Below are 22,197 nucleotides of genomic sequence, written 5' to 3' on the forward strand. Positions count from 1 at the left end.
TTCCGGTTCGCCAGAGCCCTGCTTCCGGTGCGGCTGGTTCCAGGGACGCTTGCTTCAGGGGTGAGACGGGGCCGCTGCCTCCTCCTTCCTCGGCCTCCGCCGGCGCTCGAGGGAGCTGCGGCTGCAGCGGGGACTGAGGTGAGCGGGGACTCCCACTCCCTCCCGCTCCTTCCTCCACTCACCCGAGTCCGGCTGCCCCTCCACGGGCCCCTCCACGGCCACTCCGGGTCTGCCGGCGCAGTTGCTGGGTCCAGGCTCCGTGGAGGTCCCAGTGCCTTCGAGGCTGAGCCCTCCACAGGCTCCCTTGGGAGCTGAGCCCCACCGACCTCAGCAGGGCTTCCCTCCAAGTACACTGGGCTGGAATGGTTTAGATCAGTGGTTCTCAAACTGTGGGTCGCCTGTGGCCCACCTGTTGGGTCATGACCCAACTGTGGGTCATGACCCATTTCTGCAGGTTTGTGAAACTGACTAAGTAGATTAGGCTGTGTGCAGCAAGGGTTAAGCATCCTGCAGCTTGCAGGGAGGGCTGCTGCCCATCAACATTATAGCCACTGAGGCTTCCATGGTTGCTAAACTAAAACTTATTTTTCTGTGGGTCCTGATGCTAAAAAGTTTGAGTGGTTTAGATCAGAGGTGTCCACACTTTCTGGCAGGAGGGCCACATCTTCTCTTTGACACAGTGCTGGGAGCCAGGGAAAAAAAGAATTTACACTTCAAATCTGAATAAATTTACATTACATTAGAGGTGGAACTTACATGAATGAAGTCTTGCAATAATTCAAGGCCTATAAAAGGTCTTGCACAAAGCAAAGCTGGCCTTTCCTTCTCTGCCACTGCTGCATCACAGACATGAAGCAGCAAGCAGTGGAGGGAGCCCTCGTCCCACAGCTCACACGAGAGGTTGGACAGTTGCCCTTACACTGAGAGCAGTTGCGTCCGGCCAGTGCGGGCTCCAGCAAGTCTCCAGAGGGCCAGAGGCTCATTGGAGACTGGGGGCTCCCTGCAGGCTGGATTGGGAGTCCTTACGAGCTGCAAGTGGCCCCCAGGCTGGGGTTTGGGCACCTCTGGTTTAGATTGTAAGCTGCTGGGCAGAGACCTCTAGACTTCTAGAAACAAAAAAATGTACAGCACCTAGCATTTTATGTACACAGTTTATAGGAGTTGCATAGAAGACAAAATCCTGTGTGGGGCAGTTTCTTCTATCATCATCTTTTATCATTTTACCTATACATGGGAAAAAAACTGCGCTTCTGGAGTTGTACTGTTTGTAAAATGTACAGGAAATGCCTCCTAATCCTAGGGTTTAAAAAAAATTTCTGAAATAAAAGAGAACCCCATCCTACTGAGATTATAAAATCATTCCTTGGTTTGGCCATTGGTTGGTTCAAAATATCTTTAATGGAAAGTATACCTTTTAGGCTCTTAGGTTGGATATTCAGTGTTCAGTATCTCAAATCTAGGCAGCTCACATATTAATGAAGTGGTAACAGTAGTAATGAAGTGTACAGTCATGAAGTGTGCGGTAGCATGTTTTGTTGCGAACATATGGTGTTTTTGCACTCTGTTGGAAGCATGGGAATAAAAGCAGGTATAGTATATTTGCTCTTGCTTTCTACCCAGCTTGAAACCTTATTCTTTGTTTTAGATTTAACATAGGAAAGGAGGATCTTCAGCTTGATCAGGTTTATGATTTTATTTGCAGTTCCACATATGTGGAGTTCACTCTGCTTGGCTTCTTGTCTAGTTGTGTCATAACACTGGTTTTTGACTCTGTGATCTCATGACACTATTATTTTTTATGGGCCCTGATAGTAGTTCTGAACATGAATTGAGGAAGCATGAGCCCTATGTTCCTTGGAGACTAACTCTGCTAAATACAGTTTGTTATTGCTACTTCTGGCTATACCCCCCCCCCCCCCAGTTTTTAAAGACTTCTGAAATATGTTCCACATTTGTATGCATTCTTATACTAATAGTATCTAGACTGCTTTCTAATAGTAGTTGGCCTTGTGAACTTGACTTATGTTGGTTTCTTGCCTCCATTTAGGTTTATTTTGAACATATGTTACAAAGATGGCTGTTTCTCTTATTATAAAATGGGGTGGGCAGGAATTTTTAATAACTACCCTATCAGAAGAGGATACTGTGTTGGATCTCAAGCAGTCTCTCAAAGGACTTACTGGAGTGCTACCAGAGCGTCAAAAACTTCTTGGACTTAAAGTGAAAGGTAATTTCTTCCTTTTCTTTGACCACTTAGGGAAGTTGGGGGGGGGGGTGGAGCACTGTTGATCAGGCATTAAGGCATGTATGCAAATACACATCTTTTTAATTATAACTACTAACCCTGCGGTTTTGTTTAAAAAGTCTATTCCACCTTTAAACATAGTTAAAACAATAGGGCAGTAGGCAGAATGCACCTTTTTATCTGTGTTCTATTCCAGAGATTGCTTGGTTTTTAGTCTTGCAGGATGTACTTTTTTTTATTCAAATCTCATGGTCTGCTTGTGTATGTCAAATTTACAAAGTAAGGATGGATTCTTGGGTTTTCTTAATTGTGAAGAATAACTACGGTAACTTGTATTTGGTGATCCTGTGTGTACATGCCTATTTAAGAGCTTAATGGCTGGCTTGTTCATATCCCTAGCCCAGCTTTCTGTGGAGAATTGCAGCAACCAACAGGCACTAAGCAGTTAATAAGAAATTGACCAGGGATCTAATTTTATTTGCTCTGCATGAGAGAAAGAGAGAGCGAGAAAAAAGATCAGTGTGCAGAGAATGCTGAATCTAACACCATGAAACTAAGAAATCTTTAGGGATTTGTTTGTGCATGTGCACATGCAATAGCACTGCCAAGGCATACTGCTTTTAAAGTTGAGGCCATTATGTTATTTTTGAATGAGATAGGGAATAGGGGTTAGTTGTTTTAAAAAAAGGTGTCAAGACTCCACTGGTCTAGCACAAGAACCTTAAGTTAGTTGATAGAACTTTTTGATCCCAACCGCAATTATCTACTATTCTAATCTGGGAGGAAGGAAACTTTCTTGATCCCTGAATGTTCAAGATAGTACTTGTTCTTCTTCAACTGCCTCAGAAAATTGTGTTCCCAGAATGTTAACACTTTTTCTACACTATTCTGATGCTATCCCAGCTGTGGATATCTGATAACAGAGAAAGTTGTGTTTTTGTTTATATTATAGGCAAGCCAGCAGAGAATGATGTCAAGCTTGGAACTCTAAAATTGAAACCAAATACTAAAATCATGATGATGGGGACTCGTGAAGAGAGCTTGGTAAAATTTATTTAAGAAGTGTTTACCTTTCCATGTTTTCCCAACAGGCATCCAGGGTAGCTAATAATACTAGCAAATACAATACTTACAGATGTACAATAAATTAATAACTACAACATTAAAAAATTATAAGACAAGAACAGTAAACCTAATAAAATAACACACAACCCAGCACACAAATGACTCTCAGTATCCCTCAGGTACCTGGATTATAAGCCATAAAGGGCTTTACTGGTTAAAATCACTGCCTTGACCAGAATAAATGGTCAGCCTCTTGAACAGCATCCCAGTAGTTATTTTCTTATAATAAAAAGCTACCTGTTTTTTATCTTCATCAAACTCTGGTGATCAGTCAAACAAAAATGTACATTTATGTATAAATGTTCCTGATGCAGTTTCATTAAAAGCCATTTCTACCCAACATTGCATATATGCAACAGGAATCAAATGTGTACACCTGTGGGATGGGCAAAAATGGGTTAACAAAATCTTGTTCTAGATTATTTTTTTTGTGGCATAAATTTTAAGGTGTATAGTTTGAAATAGTTTGGAAAGTTATTTATACCCTATTGAATCTCGTGATGCAGCCTTTCAAAATGCCTCTCACTTCAGTCTGATCGCCTGATTGTGCAAATCCTTCTCCTGCCTATCTTGTATCCTTAAAATTAGAATATTCATTTTTAGTGCACAGGCACACTTTTAAAAAACACTGAAATACCTTTTCCATACTACTGTACTAATGGGATTCCAGTCTTACAAATATAAAAATCCTCTACCCCTTCCATGCTTTCTGTACCCTTGGAGCAAATGAATTCTGTTTTTTCTGTCTAAAATAAGTAATCCATGGTAATCAGGTATATGACTTATCTAAAAACTCTTCCTGTCTTCTGCCTTTATCCTCCTGCCTTTATCTTATTCTTTTTAGTTTTCTCATTGTTGTTTCCTTCTCTTCATTTCTGTGTGGACTGTCAGCTTATTTGCTTATCTGTTTGTTAAATGCAGGTCCTCTGAAAGAACCAAGGCTTTATATCAGTGGTTCTCAAACTCTTCAGGAGTCTGAGAACCGCTGGTAAGTTTTGACGGGGATGGGATCTTGAATGGGAGGGTGCCCCAACGCCGCCACAGCTATTGCAGCGCTGTGGGTTCCCAGGAGCATTTTAACATACCTGGAGGGTCCTGGAGGCTTGCAGCCCCCTCAGTGAGCCTCCCCTCCACAACAGTGAACTCGGATCTGCAGTTGGAACCCACTTGCAGTTTTGGAAGCTCTGACTAAAAACTAGAAGTAGGCTCTGATTGCAGGTCGGAACTCACTGCTGTGGAGGGGAGGCTTGCCGAGGGGGCTGCGGCAGCATTAGGGCACCCATTTCTGGGTCAGTCCCCTTAAGGGGAAAGTGCCCCTTCTATGTTTCAATGGTGGATCACGACCCACCAGTTTGACCACCACTGCTCTGTATTAAGCAGTGTGATGTTTAATTATGAATGTTGTTCCAATATGTGGTTATACCTTAGTGGAAGCATAGTATTTGAAAAAAAAACATAAGTGTAATTCCTTACCTTTTTTCTGTACAACAAAATTCCAAGAAAAAAATGTGTTTCATGCTAAGTTTTCTTTGTTTTGTTTGATTCACCTTTTTTACAGGAAGATGTCCTTGGGCCACCACCTGATAATGAAGATGTAGTAAATGATTTTGATATTGAAGAGGAAGTTGTTGAAGTAGAGAATAGGTAAGTTGTCATTTAGAGTAATAAGCAAACAGTTTATAAAGGCACAATACCAATGTCATGCTTATGTTTGTGTTTAGGGAAGAGAATTTATTAAAAATCTCTCGCAGAGTTAAAGAGTACAAAGTGGAAATACTGAATCCTCCACGAGAAGGAAAAAAGTTGTTGGTGTTGGATGTTGATTACACCTTATTTGGTAAGCATTGTGCCTGACTTTCAAAAAATGTATTGCTGTTTAATTTTTGCCATACACCCTGCATATTCCTTTCCTCTGTTATTCTCTAACTTTATCACATGCCAATCCTAACCTGTGCTGGAGCAGGCAGGCTGGTAGGTGTGCACTGTATCCAGCACAGGGTTGGGACTGGCTGCAGCTCAGCCCAGGGGAAGGGAAATTAATTCCCCTTATTCTGGGTAACACAGCAGCAGCAGCAGCTCCAATGGGACAACTCGAATCGGCACCACCTAACAGGAGAATTAGGAACTGCACCACCTAAAGAGGTGGTGCAGATCCGATCAGCCCGGTGCTGTGCTGGGTCACCCGGGTTAGGATCCAGCCTAAGTGCCAGGCCCTGGCTCCAGGCCCTACCCAGCTCCGCGCCGTCCACAGGCCCACCTGCCCTCACCCCATCCCGGAACTCTTCCTATCCCCTCCCCCCAGCCTTGTCAGACTCCGCGCCGTCCTCAGGAGGCCGGCACAAACCTGCTTGCCTTAGTTGGCATGGGGTCTGGATTCGGCCCCTGCGAGCTGGTGCACATCCTTGCACCAGCCCAGCTGACACTACATGCAGCGCAAATATTATTATTATTTATTTTTACCCCACCTTTCTCCCCGAAGGGACTCAAGGCGGCTTACAATAGGTTAAAACAGATTAAAAACATAATTTAAAAAACAGATAAAAGCATGTAACACATATCATAAAAACAGTAGTCAGTTAAAAAGTAATCAGGTAAAAAGGGCATAGAGCAGTAAATCATAAAAGAATCGGCCCTGTAACCAAGTATTTAAAAAATATTAAAAGGTGTTGAAAAGATGTTAAAAAGGCCGAGAACTCAGAAGACTTGTTTAAACAGAAGGGTCTTCAGGCCTCGCCAAAAAGTCTCGAGAGGGAGCCATTCTTAAGTCAAGGGGAAGGGAATACCATAGCGTTGGTGCCACTACTGAGAAGGCCCTATTTCTTGCCGCCGCCCCACGTACCTCCCTAGGTGGCGGCACTCGTAAAAAGGCCTTCTCTGATGACTTAAGTGGATGAGCCGGATTGTACGGGAGTAGGCGATCTCTAAGATACCCTGGCCCAGAGCAGTATAGGGCTTTAAAGGTCAAAACCAATACCTTGAATTGGGCCCGGAAACAAATGGGCAGCCAATGCAGCTGCTGGAGAAGCGGACTGACAGAGTCAAACTGCCTACCTCCAGCAACTACACGGGCTGCCACATTCTGCACTAGTTGCAATTTCCGAACTATCTTCAAGGGCAGCCCCACATAGAGCACGTTACAATAATCTAACCTCGATGTCACCGTGGCATGGATCACCGTGGCCAGGTCTGCACGATCCAAGTACGGCCGCAGCTGGCGCACCAGCCGAAGCTGAGCGAAGGCCCCCCTAGCCACAGCCGCCACCTGGGAATCCAGGAGCAGCTGCAAGTCCAGGTGGACCCCCAAGCTGCGGACCTGCTCCTTCAGGGGGAGTGCAACCCCATTCAGCGCAAGCTGATAGTCCAGCACCTGCATCGAGGATTTTTGAGCCAGGAGAGCCTCTGTCTTATCTCGATTTAATTTCAGCTTGTTAGCCCCCATCCAGATCCTCACTGCCTCCAGGCAGCGCTCCAGGCCCTCAACCGCCACCCTGGAGTCTGGAGGAAAGGAGAGATAGAGCTGGGTGTCATCGGCATATTGATGGCACCCCACTCCAAACCCTCGGATGACCTCTCCCTGTGGTTTCATGTAGATGTTAAATAGCATGGGGGGGCAGAATTGAACCCTGTGGTACCCCGCACCTCAAGGGCCAAATGTGTCTTATGGCCCATTTGCGACACTCCTGAGCCGGCACGAGTTACTTGTGCTGGCCCACCACCAACTCTGGATTGCACCCTTAATGGTTTTGTAATCATATGTGATTGCCGTTGCTCTTATACTTGACCCTGGCTCTGCCAGAAGAAACTAATACAAAGCTGAGTGTTGAGGAGTGTTCAGCAGAAAAAGTATTCATTATCAGGATTACATATGTGAAGCCCTGAGTTGTAAGAATACATTTGGTTAAAGGTTTAAATTTAGGTAAGAAAACTACCTGAGGTAGATTCTAGAAGTTTAGACTTGGTTTTTCATAGATTTTCGACGACTATGGAGTATTCATTCAGAATCATCTGACTTCATAACATAATATCTGAAGTATCATTAAACATGAAAGGAGGGAAATCGGAGCCTACTGGTTATACCCAGGCCTGCTAGCTCTGCCCCTACCAGGCCACCCCTGTGTTTACTATTTGTCTGTTAAAAGGCATTCTGTTAAGAAGGCTATGCTAATGCAGAGAGGGTTCTTCAAAGAGTGGAACTCTTCATAAGAAAGTTGTAAACAACGAAGTGACTCTGTTGTGACTTCACTCTGCTGTGAAGCTGTCTTTCATTGGCTTTTTGTGTTAGGTACTATTGGAAGGCGTGTATGTATCAGCACACACATGCACGTTTAAGGAGTCATGTTTCATGTCACACTTCATGTATTTGCTGCAGCAATCATTGGTTTAACCATGGCATGCCTGCAGCAAATGTGATGGCTGAGAGAAACTGCCATGAGTCCTTGGGGAAGTTATGTAAGGAAATCGGCTTCTCATTCTCATATGAATGAGAATTTGAAACCAATGTGTTCTTAGTGGACCACATAATAAGAACTTGTGTGATGGGAAGAATTAATCTGCTTTATGAAGTAGAGCTTAACGGTTTGCGAATCATTGCCCTGATTAAGCTGTGATAAGGAGTTGAGTGTGTAAATAGGTCCTGCAAATATGGCTCTTCTTTCTGGATCAACAATTGGGTTTATGCATTCAGAATCCTTTCAAAAAGCTTACAGTTTGACTAATGGGGGGTGGGATTCAGTCCTTCCTGCCTTTGCTTCACTCCTTTCCAGTTGGCTGGAAAGATTTGTAATTTTTTGGAAAGTGCTCTGTAGGCCCAGCTTTGACTGCCCTGCACGTGTCCTGTCTGTGATACAGATGCAGGTCTGTGCCAAAGCACAGATAGAGAAATGATGCCACTGCTTAAGAAAATGTGAACACCTAAAATGCTGACCTTCTTTTCAGACCATAGGTCATGTGCAGAGACTGGAATTGAACTGATGAGGCCATACCTTCATGAATTCTTGACGTCTGCATATGAAGACTATGATATAGTAATTTGGTGTAAGTTACTTCTTTTGCAAATTGTAAGTTTCTCTATTTAAGTTGTTATAGTCATCTGCAAGTGAGGACTCTCCAGCCGAGGTGCTGAAGCTTAGGTTTGCAATATTCACTGGCTGAAAATAACCCTATGTTTGATCAAATTACTTGAGCCATTGGTTTGCTCACTTTGGGCAGTCATGAAAACAATGGTTTGAAGAAGGCTTTGGTTCTTATGAGAATCTCTGTGCCAGATGGATTAAATACCTGATAATGAATACCTGATAAACACATCATCCTCAGCAGCTTGACAAAACATACAGCTGTCTCTGCTGCAAACATTTCAATCCAAAAACTCAGTTATGAATCCTGGTTGGCAGTAGACATTGGCTAAAATCCAATGTTGGCACGTCTAAGACCTTGAGCTTGTTCAGTGGAGCTTGTTTTTTTTGAATGGCAGGAACTTGTGCCCAAATGATTTATGTTTATGTGGTGCTTTGAGTGAATATTTTGTACTGTACTCAACCACAGGTATGTACATTAAAAAGGAGAATGGAAATAAAATGAAATAAATCAAAATGCTTATCACACACACTGCCCGCTGTTATGTTGTGTGTGTGAGGGGTGCGGTTCAAGAGATATATGGTTAAATTTCCTTGGGCATGTAGAACTAGTGTTTTGTTTCTCGTTGCCTAGTTCCCAAGAAGCAAGCAGACAACTATCTAATACCAGTTACAGCACCACTGTAACTGTAACCCATGTTTTTTGTTCTACAGGGCCCCCTCCTAATTTTGTCAGGTGGAAGGGTTGAATAGAGTAGTACTGTCCTCCCATTCACAACAGATTTATTTTTGTATATTTTCTTGGCAATATGTTGAGTACTCTAGCTCTCTGTATCAACATGTATACAGTAACTGGCACTTAAAAATAGCTTGAGGGAGTCAATCAGAATACTTAGAGAAGCAGAAGCTCCGAGAATTAGGAAGTCAGTTTTACAGAGAGCTCTTACAGCAAAGGATGGACTGGGGTTGGGGAGTCATTTGCTGGCCCAATCCACACAATTGTCAAACTCATAGTCCAGGGTGTTTCCTCTAGTTTATGGTGGTATGCTCAATTTGAATCAATTGCATAGCAAGTTGGTCAGTAACAGGGAGAGAGTACAGGCGGAACTAAAAATCAGTTACAGAAGCCCAGCAAGTTGTGAATTTTCTGCTTGGGGTGAACTCAAATGAGAGGGCTTTGTTACCTTTAAAGTTGATTTGGTACCTTTGGTTTCTGAATGGTTAACTTGTAGAATATGATGACAACAAAAAATCCACCTGATTAAATAATAGCATCATTCACTTCTGTTTATTCACTTTCAAAATTTGTTTTTTCTTTCAGCTGCTACTAATATGAAGTGGATTGAAGCTAAAATGAAAGTAAGTTTTGTGTAAGGTCTGGATTCTAGAATTCAGATGGTGTTTTAAATTGCCTGTTCCACAAATTAGGATTAAATTAAAAGTGCAAGTACTTATTAATTGGTGCAAACACACCTTCCTATGGATAGCAAACTTGCTTCTATCCAGGGTTCTTAGGAGGGGGAGTGTTTAATAAGAAACTACTTAGATAACAGGTCTATTGAGAATTTTGAACCTGAAGTTCCTCCAGTGGAAGAAATGCTTGAGACCTCACTACATCTCAAGATAATGTTTTTTTTAACTAAAGATGCTGGTGGAGTGTTGAACTGAGCATCCAGAAATGGAGAACTCTGGAAATCATGGAGAACAGACGAAGCAGGAAGTAAACCACCAGGGTTCAAAGTGAATGGAATAAAATACATTCCTTTTCAGGAAGGCATGAAGTTTCAACACAATAAAAATAATGCTAGGGAAAGAATGAATCTCTTGCACATGCTGAAAGCTTCAGTCGCCAATCAGTATTTAAGGCTTGGAGAATCCATGTGGGAGAAACTACAAATTTTTGGAGTGTTGAAAGAGCTTCAATCTGAGTACAAGCCTTAGATGCTCCACACAGGGAAGCCATGTAAATGCATGTGCTGTGTCAGGAACTGTTGTTGTAAACAGAGCCTAATTAGTTCTACTGAGGCTTTACTGTATAAAGAAACTATATCAATACTGAGAACATTGAGCATGTTTCAGGTGGTGCATATACCTTCTTAACTGACAAAAGAATTTCCTGGGAAGAATCATGTATATACTATTGCTGCGGGAAGACTTTCACTTAGTCTTTCATCTTTGTGAGAAATGAGAGAATGTATTCTGTGGTGAACCCGTCGCCATTCGAAGTGTAACAGAAGCTTTGGTATTTCATCAAGATTTATTGGACATCATAAAGTTCACACAAAGTAAAATTAAATAAATGATGTGGAAAAAGCTTCAGTGAGAACTCGCACCTTATTTTTCATCAAATGCAGAAGTGAAGTTGTATAAAGGCTCAGAGTATATTATTATTATTATTATTATTATTATTATTTATATATACCACTTTTCAACAGAAAGTTCACAAAGCGGTTTACAGAGAAAATCAAATATCTAATGGCTCCCAGTCCCAAGAGGGCTCACAATCTAAAAAGTATAGGAAGCACTTAAATACATTCCTATCAAATAATTCACAGAGGATAAAAATTGTATACTGTAGTTGCTCAGACTGCAGGAAGAGCTTTTGTAAAAATGTCCTTATTGAATATAAGAACTCATACCAAGGAGAAGACATCCAAATGCACAGTGTGTTTGGTGAGAGTATCAGTGAGTGTGGAAGCCTTATTTTGCATTCAAGAATTCACTGACAGAAGAAACAGCTGAAATTGCCAAAATGTGGGAAGAGGTTAGTCAAAATGTGGTAGTCATTAAGCATTAGAATTCATGCTAGAGAAAAATGGTATGCATGCTTGAAGTGTTGGAAAACATCAGCCATCATCTTGTAAAACATCAGAAGAGCCATACAGAGAAGACTTTAATTCAGTTGGATATGCAGATTCCCTGACATGTTTGAACTAGGGGCAAAGCCTTGATTGGAGGTTAAATATTGAGGGGATTTTCATGAACAATTTCACAAAAGGAATCCAAACCATAAAAAGCTCTGTGAGGCAACTGAGCTTTACCTATGTCAGGAACTTCTCCCCTATCAGATTGTTCAAGACAGGAAAGACCAGATTTATCTGCAGGGTAGGCATTTTGTTGCTTGATTTTAGTGCTTTTGATCTATGGTTTTTGTGCTTAAAACAATCCAGACAGCAGTAGGGTGGCTGTTCGGTTGATGAGCTTTGTTTTGACATTCATACAGTTACAAGCTTTTAAAAGTGTGAATTGGCCAAACCCCTACCTGGTTCCCTGTGGTTAATGGTTTGAAAAGCTGAGTGGGGAGAAAAACAGCTAGCCATGTGGGCATGTTCTGTTGCTGGAACTTCTGTCAACTGAATTTGGGCTGGTTAGAGTTTGCCACTGTGTGGATCCTTCCTCTTTTCTCCCAGCTCCATCTCTTAGTAGGTACAATAAACTTTCTTCACACTGAGCAGATGTAACTGCCATTGCCACACAAACCTATGGTGCTCATCTCTGGTGCATAACTGTTGGGTTTTACCCAGCGATTTATATTTAATGGTAATGTAGTTTGAATTTTAATATTGAGTATATACTTAGTATGTAATAAATTAAAACCGGCACTGCAGAGTGTCTGGAAGTCTTCAAACACAATCCTATCTTTAGAATGAGCTTGGGGGACGACGACAGTGCAGAGCCATGGATTTGTTCTTGCTCTCCTCGGTTCAACCCCAGCTTGTTTTCCTTCAGCATTCTGTGTTGAGAAGCCATCACATGCATCTCAAAGAGAAGCTGTCAGATAAGCATACGCTTTTTTCTTCAGTGTCCATTCTGCAGTTCAGTACTCTAATGTCTGATGGTCTTTGTGTGTGTTTGCAGTGGTAAGTGAACTGGAGAAAAATGAAAACGGGACTGACTTCAGTGGGTTATCATTTCACCAATGGCTTGCAGGGACAGCTGTTAGCAGTCTTTGTGGGTAACGCTGTCATGGTTTGTCTTCTCTGCCCTTCTGCTTTCTTGTCAGGACAAAAACATGGCTATAAGGGGTGAAAGATCCAAACCTATCTTCACCATAATACAACTGTTTCATTCTCCAGTTGGCAAACGTTTATATGAAGATTCATAGCACCTTTGAAAGCAACTTTCACTCTATTATAAGTCTCCTCAGAGAGAGGAGTACATGTTTTATTTTTAGCATGTCTTGGTTCATCCTTTATTGTTCTCACTTGACAAGTATGAGCTTCATAAATTACAGCAGTGAAATTGTCAATGTGTTAAATTTCATTAACTGTTGTCTTTGCAATGCAGGAATTGGGAGTGAGCACCAATGCAAACTACAAGATAACCTTCATGCTAGATAGTGCTGCCATGATAACTGTGCACACTCCAAGACGAGGATTAATTGACGTGAGACTTTTTTTATCAGATGGGGTCATTTTCTTTATTTTTAGAAGCAGTAACATTCTATTTTAATTGAAGTACTGTACTGGAGAGTCAAAAGGGACTACAAGACCATCTAGTTCAACCTCTTCCTTCAAGGCAGGGGCATTTATCCTCTAGATTCTTTCTATTATATGCAATCCAGGTGTTACTATGTTATAAGCAGGAAGTGGGTAATAGACATTTTCCTGTCTTCCAAAACTTGAAGAAGGCAGCCAAGACACACTTTTCCTTAAGCATGTCAACCCATATGGTTCTTGAAGCCATCTAGAACAGTCATTCCTTGGGCATCTTCCTACAATGCACCTGATCTCTGCTTGTGGCATGCGGAGTGTGGTTGCATACGTTTTATCTCTGGATAGATGACTGTCCGGATAGAACTAACCTTTGAATAGTTCAACTTGCTTTTAGGAGTTTTGATTTTCCTTTCTCGAATTGTGTCCAACTCCTAAACTAGAATACTCAGTGCAGCTTTACTGTTTCTTACTGAGGCTTTTGTAATTTTCAGATAAGTCATTTCAGTCTAAATACCATATTTTCCTCAACATCCATTTTGTGAAATGGCCTCTTGATAATTGTAATGCTGCAAAACTTCTATTCTCCTCTTTAATGAATGAATTGAATACTTGCCTCTCATCTTGTAGTGTAGGTTTCTTTTTTTAAGGAGAAATGTTTAAAAGTTATGATTTGAGACAAAACTTACCGTTTGACTCAAACCTTCTCCCTCATTAGAAGCAATGGAGACCTGAGTTTGTGGAGGACCTGTGATATAGATACAGTAGGGTAGCTTCTGGGCAAGATAATCTCTTAGCCTTTGTTTCTTGTTTGTAAAATGGTAATAACCAGAAATCTCCTTCCTATGATCAGGATGCAGATGAAGATATCGAAGAGCTAGAAAGTAAAATGTAAACGTTTTAACACCAGTGCTGAAATTATCTTTTACTTAGCATTTTCTCCCAACTTTGGTTTTGCAGGTGAAACCTCTGGGTGTTATATGGGGTAAATTTTCAGAGTTTTACAACAAGAAAAATACCATCATGTTTGATGACATTGGGCGAAATTTTCTGATGAACCCACAGAACGGACTAAAGGTAATTTTGAGCATTATTTACAGTCCAACCCTATGCATGTTAGGTCAAAAGTAAATCCCATTGAGTTCAGTGGGATCATACTCCTAGGTAAGCATACTTTTGCTGTACTGAAATGGGGGCAGGTAGGTTGGTGCAGGGCAAAGGCTTCTCTAATTCTTCTGGGAACTTAGAAGAGGTTTCTGCCAAAAGTATTGCAGAGTAGGGGAGACATTTGGTCTGAATGAAGCTGAAGTACAGCATATACCAGTTCTGAAATGGTGGTTGTCAGAGCTATGCTAGTGTATAAAAAAGCTATGCTTTTTTCCCTCCTGTATACATTGCTGCTTTTGAAAAGCATTTGTCCTGGAAAAGACATCTGCCTTTTCTGGCGCTAGGCATTGCCCTCTGTAAAGTCTGTCTAGTTCTGAGAAACGGTGACAGACGAGGGCAAATTGCTTTAAAGTGCTGCTCAACTGGATGGAGGCTTGATCGAGTGCAGTGCTGACAGATGGATATCGTTGCACCTCCCCCCCCCCCCCGAAAACAGAGCCGGTATGCTGCAGTTCAGACTTTATTGACAGCTAGACAAATTGGAGATGACCGTTAATAAGAAATGTTGCTGTAGAAAGAATCGAGATCAGATGTTTTACCAGAGGCAACAGAATTTAATCAGCCATTCCACGTGGGATTAACGTATTGTCTGCAAGCTTTTGATAAATGTGACCAGCAGTGCTTGGAATGAGTTTTAAAAGCTTCCCAGAAGGTCATGATCACCACCAGAGACTATGGTGACAAAGGTAATGATTATCGTTTCAGCTAACTTCTAAAAATTACAAAGCAATTAAACATGCACAGCTGCTTTTCCTTTTAATAGAAAATTAGAGTGTATAAGTCACGAATGGACAGTGATTTGGGGTGAACCAAAACCTGCATTAATCTGTCAGCCAAGGATAGCACATGCTTTGCATGTGGAAGGCCCAGTTCATTCCTTGGCATCTTTAGTCAAGTGTCTCTGGTGACAGTGCTGTGACTACCCAGTGCCAACTGGAGTAGATTGTACTGGGTAAGGTTATGACCATATGGCACAAATCCTAACCAACTTTCAAGCAGTGGCTTAGCAGTGCTAATGAGACATGTGCTGCATCCTGCGGGTTGGTGGCACTCACGGAGGCCTCCTCAGAGTAAGGAAATGTTTGTTCCCTTACCTCAGAGCTGCGTTGCCCTTATGTCGGTGCTAGAAAGTGGGTTAGGATTGTGCCCTATGAAGCTGTCATACTCTCCAAGGCCACAGCCTTGTTATCCGACTTCCTCTTAATTAAAGATGCCAGGGACCTTTTGCATGCAAAGCATTTGCCCTAACATGAGTAAAACAGCTATATTTATGTCTTGATAAGTTGTGTACTTTAGAATTGCTGTAGTATTTGAGACTCAATCAGTTATTTGACTGGCTATATGTGGCAAGTAAGAATTGCCTCAATTTAGCCAAGTGTCCTTGTTTTCATTTGTGAGACAGTTGCCAACAATCTTCCATTGACTGTGTTAAGAAGAGCCCTGCTGGATCAGGCCAAAGGTCCATCTAGTCCAGCTTCCTGTATCTCATAGTGGCCCAACAAATGCTTCAGGGAGCACACAAGACAACAGATACAACCTGCGTCCTGGTGCCCTCCCCTGCATCGGGCAATCAGAGGCAGTCTATCTCTAAAACCAGGAGCTTGCACATACCTACCATAGCTTGTAACCTGTGATGAACTTTTCCTCCAGAAATTTGTCCAATCCCCTCTTAAAGGCATCTAGGCAAGATGCCATCACTACTTCCTGTGGCAAGGAGTTTCACAGACTAATTACATATTGGGTAAAGAAATATTTTTTTTTTGTCTGTCCCAACTCTCCCAACACTCAACTTTAGTGGATGTCCACTGGTTTTGGTGTTATATGAGAGGGAAAAGAGCATCTCTCTATCCATCCCCTGCTTAATTTTGTATGACTCAATCATGTCCCCCCTCAGGCGCCTACTTTCTAGGCTGAAGAGGCCCAAATGCTGTAGCCTTTCCTCATAGGGAAGGTGCCCCAGCCCAGTAATCGTTTTGGTTGCTCTCTTCTGCACCTTTTTCCATTTCCACTTTATCCTTTTTGAGATGCAGTGACCAGAACTGGGCGCAGTACTCCAGGTGTGGCCTTACCATTTGTACAACAGCATTGTGGTTGATGAAGAACATAAGAAAAACTATGTAGGGTCTGGGTTCATCTAGTCTTGCTTCCTGTTTCCCACAGTGGTGCACCAGCAGTCTTTGGGAAACCCATAAGCCAGAGAGAAGGCATTCTTTTCTCCCACTCTTGTTCCTCTGAAACTGGTATTCAGAGGCTTACTGCAGTTAAACTGGAGGGTCCTGCATATGCTTTGTCTTTACCTTGTAAAAAAGATGGCTGTGGCACTTTGTTGCTTTTTTGACTTGAGCTGTAAGGATCCAGGGAAGGAGAATTGAACTCTTTAGTTTAGCAGCCATACATGTTGCTGTAAGGGACACTGGAATCATTAAAACATTATTTGCATCTGCTTGAACAACTGTCTTCTAGAAAGAAGGAGCAAAGTCTCTTTGCAAAGAACCTTGTGGACTTTTGGGGACCATAGACATTGTAGAAGTGAATGCAGAAGCTGCTGATTTCTTCTGACCAGGGACAATGGAGGCTGCCTACAAATAGGTTGGAGCCAGTGACCAGCTGAAACTGATAGGATCAGGATCTTAGGCAGAAATTGTTACTGTTATGTGTATCTTTGTTTGGGATGTTCTCATTGTAAAAATCATGTACACTTGGATTCTGTCTCAACAGATAAAACCCTTCATGAAAGCTCATTTAAACAGAGATAAAGATAAAGAGCTTTTAAAACTTACCCAGTACCTCAAGGAAATAGCAAAATTAGATGACTTCTTGGAGTTGAACCACAAACACTGGGAAAGGTAAGGAGTAAACTTGCTCCTGCTCGCCCCGATTGTAGCAATGTCAGAATGCCTTGCCTCTTGGCTCAAACAAAGTTGATATAAACGTAATTAACAGAGGTAAAGAATGAGCATTTCATGCAGAATTTGTTTGAGAATTGCATCTTATTTTGCAGTTCTGGCCTTGAGAAGTAATGCATTACTTCAGAATGTTCTGAAAATGCCACTTCAATTTATGAGTTTAAATTAGCAGATTCAATTAGCTTCAATTAGCAGTTTTCTTTTTCACAGAAAAATGCATTGGGGGGGGGGAAACAATAGGCAATGGTGTAGAATCACCAGCAGACTGCAGCAACCACAACACCTCCAGCCAGGACTTCCCCAATTACATATAAAATAAGGGATCCTAGTGACCTTGGTGGAAATGCTTAGAGCTCTGCTGATATTTTTTTTTTTTTTGCTGACTCAGGCTAGAGATACCTGCATCTCTCAAAATTCTGCTAACTGCATGCACTGTACGTGGCTTGGCAGTCTTAACTTTGTGCTTGAGATGTAGCTGCAGTTTATTCCAGTTAAAATGCTTACCAAGTGTTTTAGCTTAACAGGCAAGGAGCTACTATTAAGGCATCCTTGAGAGTTGGGCTGCCACCCCCTTCTCCTATATCTGATCTGTCACCTTCTAATCTTTGGACCATTGTGGGAGTGCTATTCACTTTCCATTTGTGGGTTGAAGAATGTAGATATGAAATTTCTAATCAATCCACTGCAGTCTTCTGTACACCAAAGGGGGCAGTATTGTGAACTAGCTTTATATCATGACAGTGCTGTCCTAATCCATTGATTGCCAGTCTGCTTCTTGGGTGGTGGTGCGGGGTCTTTAAAAAAGGTGTTGTCTTCCTTGCTGCCCCCTTCTGATAACCTCATGCTCTTTGATGGCATGTGGCCCATACTTGAAATCCCTGCTGTTACCTGTAAATGTAAGGTACCATGCATTTTGTTATAAAACCTGGTCACCGAAAAGGGAGTCTAGTTGTGTAGCAAATACACTTGTGACCCTTTAAAGTATAGAAGCTGGCTTATCATTGAAGGTCTAAAGATCAGAAGCAGTCTGACCTGAATGTGAGAATCCATTGGACAGTGATCAGATCAAAAGTTTGTGAATGTTGTTTCCTGGAACTTTTTTTTTTAAAAGAAATTGAGATTTTGAGTAAAAAACCAAAGTTTTTAAAAAATCTACTTCAGGTAGATGTTTGTTACTTTCTCAAAACAGATTTGTAGAGAAGATATTTGATATCGCACATATGAAATTCCCACAATGCAATTTAGGAGCCCTGCCATAACACTGTGAATAATATACTGTGCTTACCACTGGTAAAATGGTGTGTAATGACGAATGTTTATATTCCTCTTCTAGGTGTGTAGGAGGCTGCCTTAAGCTGTATCAGTTCATTGGACTACCTAGCTCAGCACTTCTGTTCTGCAGAAGCGGGTCGTTCTGCAGCATTTCAAGCAGGGGTCTTTATCAGTCCTTTCTGCATGCAAAGCCGATGTCCTGCTAGGTAGGCCAATGAGCCACAGCCCTTACTGTTGGCCTCAGGTGCTCAGAAATCATGCATGGTGGGGTGTAAGGATTTGATGATTTCATTTAAGGATGTGATTTAGAGTTTTTGTTATTTACCCTCTGAGCATGTAGGCTACATTCTGTAGCACATTTGGAAATTTTTCTCACCAGCTATGCATTTCAAAACACGTGCAGGGGCAGGGGGAGAAAATACGATTCTTGCATTCCATTGCCAAGAAGACAACTCCGTTTTAAGAAAAGAATTTGAAGGCAATTAAAGGACAAATTTCCTTCACAAAAATGTTGAAAGACCTTTCCCTCATTTACAATTTGGCCACATTTATTCAAATCATTTAAGGTTAAGTAAGAAAAAAATAACTCAGAAGTATATACTGTTTGACATCACATAGGGCTAGTTATTGAAAAACTTTATTTTTGCACAAGGGGCTGTTTGTTTTCAACAGTACACGAAGCAGGATTTTAAACTGTTCTTTGCTAGCCCATTAAGTTGTACTCCTGTTTCAAAAATTCTCTGCTATGGAGATTTTTTTGAAATAGAACAAAAGTGTATCTCTAGAACAGTGATTACCAGTTATAGGACACCAACAGAACAGTCTTATATATGTTTTACTTGGAAGTAAGTCCAACTATGTTCAAAGTGGCTTTCTCTTAGGTAAGTGCACATATGCTTGTAGTCCACGATTCTTGTCCGCACCCATCAGTATTACTACTCTTTCAATAGATGCCGAATGGAAACGGAAAAGTAAATTGGCACTACCATAAGTGCTATCAGAATATGCTACGTTGTGCTTAAAAAATGTACATGCTATATTCGTGTATAGTTCTGTGTATGTATGAGATGTTAATAGTGAATTTTGCATACATCTGATCACACTGAAAATGATCAATTTGGCTTTTTCTCTAGGTACCTTTCAAAGAAGCAAGGACAATAGCTTTAATTGGTGGCACTGAAACCATAGAGACCCTTTGACCTTTTCTCTTGTGTAAGCTAGAATAAAATAGTGCTGGACACTGACTTTGAACCACCAGAAGGACTGCTTATACTTGGTCTTTCCGTTGGTTTGCTCTAGGTCTGTGTCTTTCTCTTCTGAAGATCGCCTTGAACAACGGAAAGAAAAACAAGTTGCTTTTCTTTGCATTTGTCTCTGGTGTTAGTGTTTAAAATAATGCCACCTTTACTGCTATTATAGTATTGACAAGATTTTCAAGACCACATTCTTTGAAACGGGAAAGAACCCACAGATTTTCAGACCAAAAACCCCCCAAACCCAGAAGATTACTATGGAGCCAGTTTTGGCATCCTTAGTTCTAGAAGCTGTTTCCCTCCCCTGTTAATGGTATTTAAGTCTATTAACTATAAGCTGTCTGTGTATTAGTATGTCGCGTGTTCCTTTTGTGCAAGACAGTTTTTGGAGCAGAAAGCGCCACCGAAGGGCAGAAATGCCTTCATGTGTAGATCTTGATAATAAAACTGTGTAATTGGCCTCTCCATATGACTGGAGAGTAGGAGGAATTTTTAAAAAACAAAAACAATGCTTGGTGGAAAATCATTCTCCCCCCCCCCAAATAAAAAAGCCCATTACATCTAACCAGAAGTAATATGAAGACCTGAAGAAAGCTGAAGACTAATTTTATGAAGCATGAACGTTAGTTCTATTATAGTTGAATCTTGCCAGGCTAAAAACTCTCTGAATGACAATATTCAGCCACGGCTGTTCTGAAGTATCACTTAAACTTGTGCTCTTTCAACCTGCACTGTGGAAGTGTGATGTGACTGCATCTCACATTGCTGACAGTCTTGCACCGTGCCATTCTTGTATCTGAGAGCAGACTGCCCCTTTCAAGTAAAAAGAGCCTATACTGTTCTGAGGGAACTATAGCAGGTGTGCTAATACCAATAAAAAATGCCTTTTCTTAAAACTCGTGTTCTGTCATCCTCTTAACAGTGCACAACACTTATTTGTATATTGCATATTTTAATGACTGAGGAGTCTGCACTGTGCAGTTCAGATGTTTCTTAGACTAATGTAAGGCTGTTGCTGGAGTGAAACCAGAAAATAGGATTACAGTTTTTATGTTTGATGTGGTGTGGCATGCTGGGCAGTTGTGTGGTCTTAGTGGATCATGACCTTGCCAAATGGAAGTTGGGATTGCATTCCAAGATAGCCCAGTGAACACATGTTCTTCATTTTGTGTTTGAAACTATTATCAGAGCATTCTCTCTGTCTGGCTCTCCCTTTTTTGTTCAGTTTGATTCACCATTGACTCATTCTAATATCAATTTCATTAGTCCTAAATTCCAGGAGTCTTCAGTGCACTGGGATATGTCTAACACAGCTGTGTCTAATGTCATTGGTCTTCAAAAAGGAGAGTTTAGAGGCTTACATTGTTATAAGGGGAGAGTGTAGCTTCTTTGATCAGGCACCTGTGGTTAATTCATTTTGAGAGCCTTTAGGGTGTCTTTTGACTTCTTGCTTGAAGGTGGATTGGTTTGGGGATTGATCGTAATAGGAGCATGAATTATGTTTGCAATTTTAGCCAATGTTCAACTAAGCTAATTGCAGTTTGCAGTTGTGAAGCAAGTACCATTAGTATTGCACTGAGCTGGGTGAACATGTGAGACTACCTTACACTAAGGTCATATAGCAACTTCAGAAGCCAGTGGCTATCTGAGATTACGGCAGAAGCCTTGCTACCTGAGAAGCTTTTAAGTAGCAGTACCAAGGGTTGCATCTGGGACCTATCATTGTGAGGTCGCTACCACCGAACGGTACCCTTCTCTGGAAAAAATAATTGTCGTCATATGGGCCATACAATTGTTCTAAAGTCTCATTTACATGTTATTAAAAAGTTCCGGTGATTTGTAATATGACTAGTGAACTTATAAAGGTCGTTGCCGTAGATTCACAGGCACATCATACACATGCAGCACCCTAGATTTAGGCAGTGTAATATCAAAGAATTGGGTGCTAATTGGAGAACATTTAGGTCATTGAAGCCTATATACTTTTAAAGAGCTGATTGTAGTTGGCTGCATCTGGTATGCTCTAAATTGTTGGGAAGAGGAGCATGGCTTAAATAGATGTAGTTTTGCTACCATATAGATATAGTATAAGAATACATTATACAATATTTCTGTTTTCATCTTCTTGATATAAATCTTTCTGTAAGCCATTAGAATGTGGCTACATTTATTTAGTTCTCATTCTTTTACCAGTAAATAAGAATTATTGCATAGCTTTTGTTGCTATAGTAATGGTTATGATGAAAGTTCTGAATCTGGAGAGTAGATTCCTGGGTGTGCAGATGAAACTGAATGGAAGACTGAAGTGTTTAGCTGTCCCTGGGAACCTTGATAGCAAAAGCCAGGCAACCGACCTCAGTGAGCCACAAGCTATTAATATGAACAGAGAGCTTAGTTGAATTGCTTATCAGAAAATATACCATATTTATTATTTGAAAAAAATTATATCCCGCCTTTCCCATGCTGAAACAGATGCCCTAGGCCAGCGTTTCTCAGCCAGTGTTACTTGAGATGGTGTCCGGTGGTATGTGCAGGACCACCAGATCCCTGCTGCCTGGCAGCGAGACGAGCCATGCGACATGACAAACAGCAATAGGAGGCTCAGCTTAGCATGCACAGCTCCAGTGTGCGCTTTTTTCAGGTTCAAGAAAGTGCTCCTGTTCATCCTGAGCCTCTTACTGGTGTTCGCCATGTTGTGTTTAGCCTCCCAATCTGGAAGTAATA

At 41.5% G+C, this 22,197-nt stretch overlaps 1 protein-coding gene across 3 annotated transcripts; it reads left to right on the forward strand.

Annotated features, from left to right (window-relative positions):
• The first annotated feature begins 24 nt into the window (after positions 1 to 24).
• Positions 25 to 20,369, forward strand: UBLCP1 (ubiquitin like domain containing CTD phosphatase 1). 3 transcript variants are annotated; one of them, XM_066615295.1, is made up of 12 exons: positions 25 to 138; positions 1,646 to 1,682; positions 2,048 to 2,227; positions 3,198 to 3,289; positions 4,929 to 5,014; positions 5,092 to 5,207; positions 8,306 to 8,404; positions 9,764 to 9,801; positions 12,730 to 12,828; positions 13,836 to 13,952; positions 16,761 to 16,888; positions 19,354 to 20,369. In XM_066615295.1, exons 3-12 carry the CDS (start codon positions 2,074 to 2,076, stop codon positions 19,379 to 19,381), a joined length of 957 nt encoding a protein of 318 aa, XP_066471392.1. In that variant the 5' UTR covers positions 25 to 138; positions 1,646 to 1,682; positions 2,048 to 2,073; the 3' UTR covers positions 19,382 to 20,369. The 3 variants fall into 3 exon arrangements, with proteins under 3 accessions (XP_066471392.1, XP_066471390.1, XP_066471391.1); XM_066615293.1 differs by lacking the exon at positions 19,354 to 20,369 and adding an exon at positions 18,282 to 18,733; XM_066615294.1 differs by lacking the exons at positions 1,646 to 1,682; positions 19,354 to 20,369 and adding an exon at positions 18,282 to 18,733.
• The last annotated feature ends 1,828 nt before the right edge of the window (positions 20,370 to 22,197 follow it).

This window comes from Tiliqua scincoides, chromosome 2 (assembly GCF_035046505.1).
Source record: "Tiliqua scincoides isolate rTilSci1 chromosome 2, rTilSci1.hap2, whole genome shotgun sequence".
In the NCBI taxonomy this organism is placed as follows: domain Eukaryota; kingdom Metazoa; phylum Chordata; class Lepidosauria; order Squamata; family Scincidae; genus Tiliqua; species Tiliqua scincoides.

What these genes read in the sequence shown, in the direction of transcription:
- UBLCP1 (XM_066615293.1), top strand. Translation starts at nt 2,074, where the DNA reads ATGGCTGTTTCTCTTATTATAAAATGGGGTGGGCAGGAATTTTTAATA. An exon ending in TCTTGGACTTAAAGTGAAAG is followed by an intron (nt 2,228 to 3,197) that starts GTAATTTCTTCC and finishes TTTATATTATAG; the next exon opens with GCAAGCCAGCAGAGAATGAT. An exon ending in AACCACAAACACTGGGAAAG is followed by an intron (nt 16,889 to 18,281) that starts GTAAGGAGTAAA and finishes TTCCTCTTCTAG; the next exon opens with GTGTGTAGGAGGCTGCCTTA.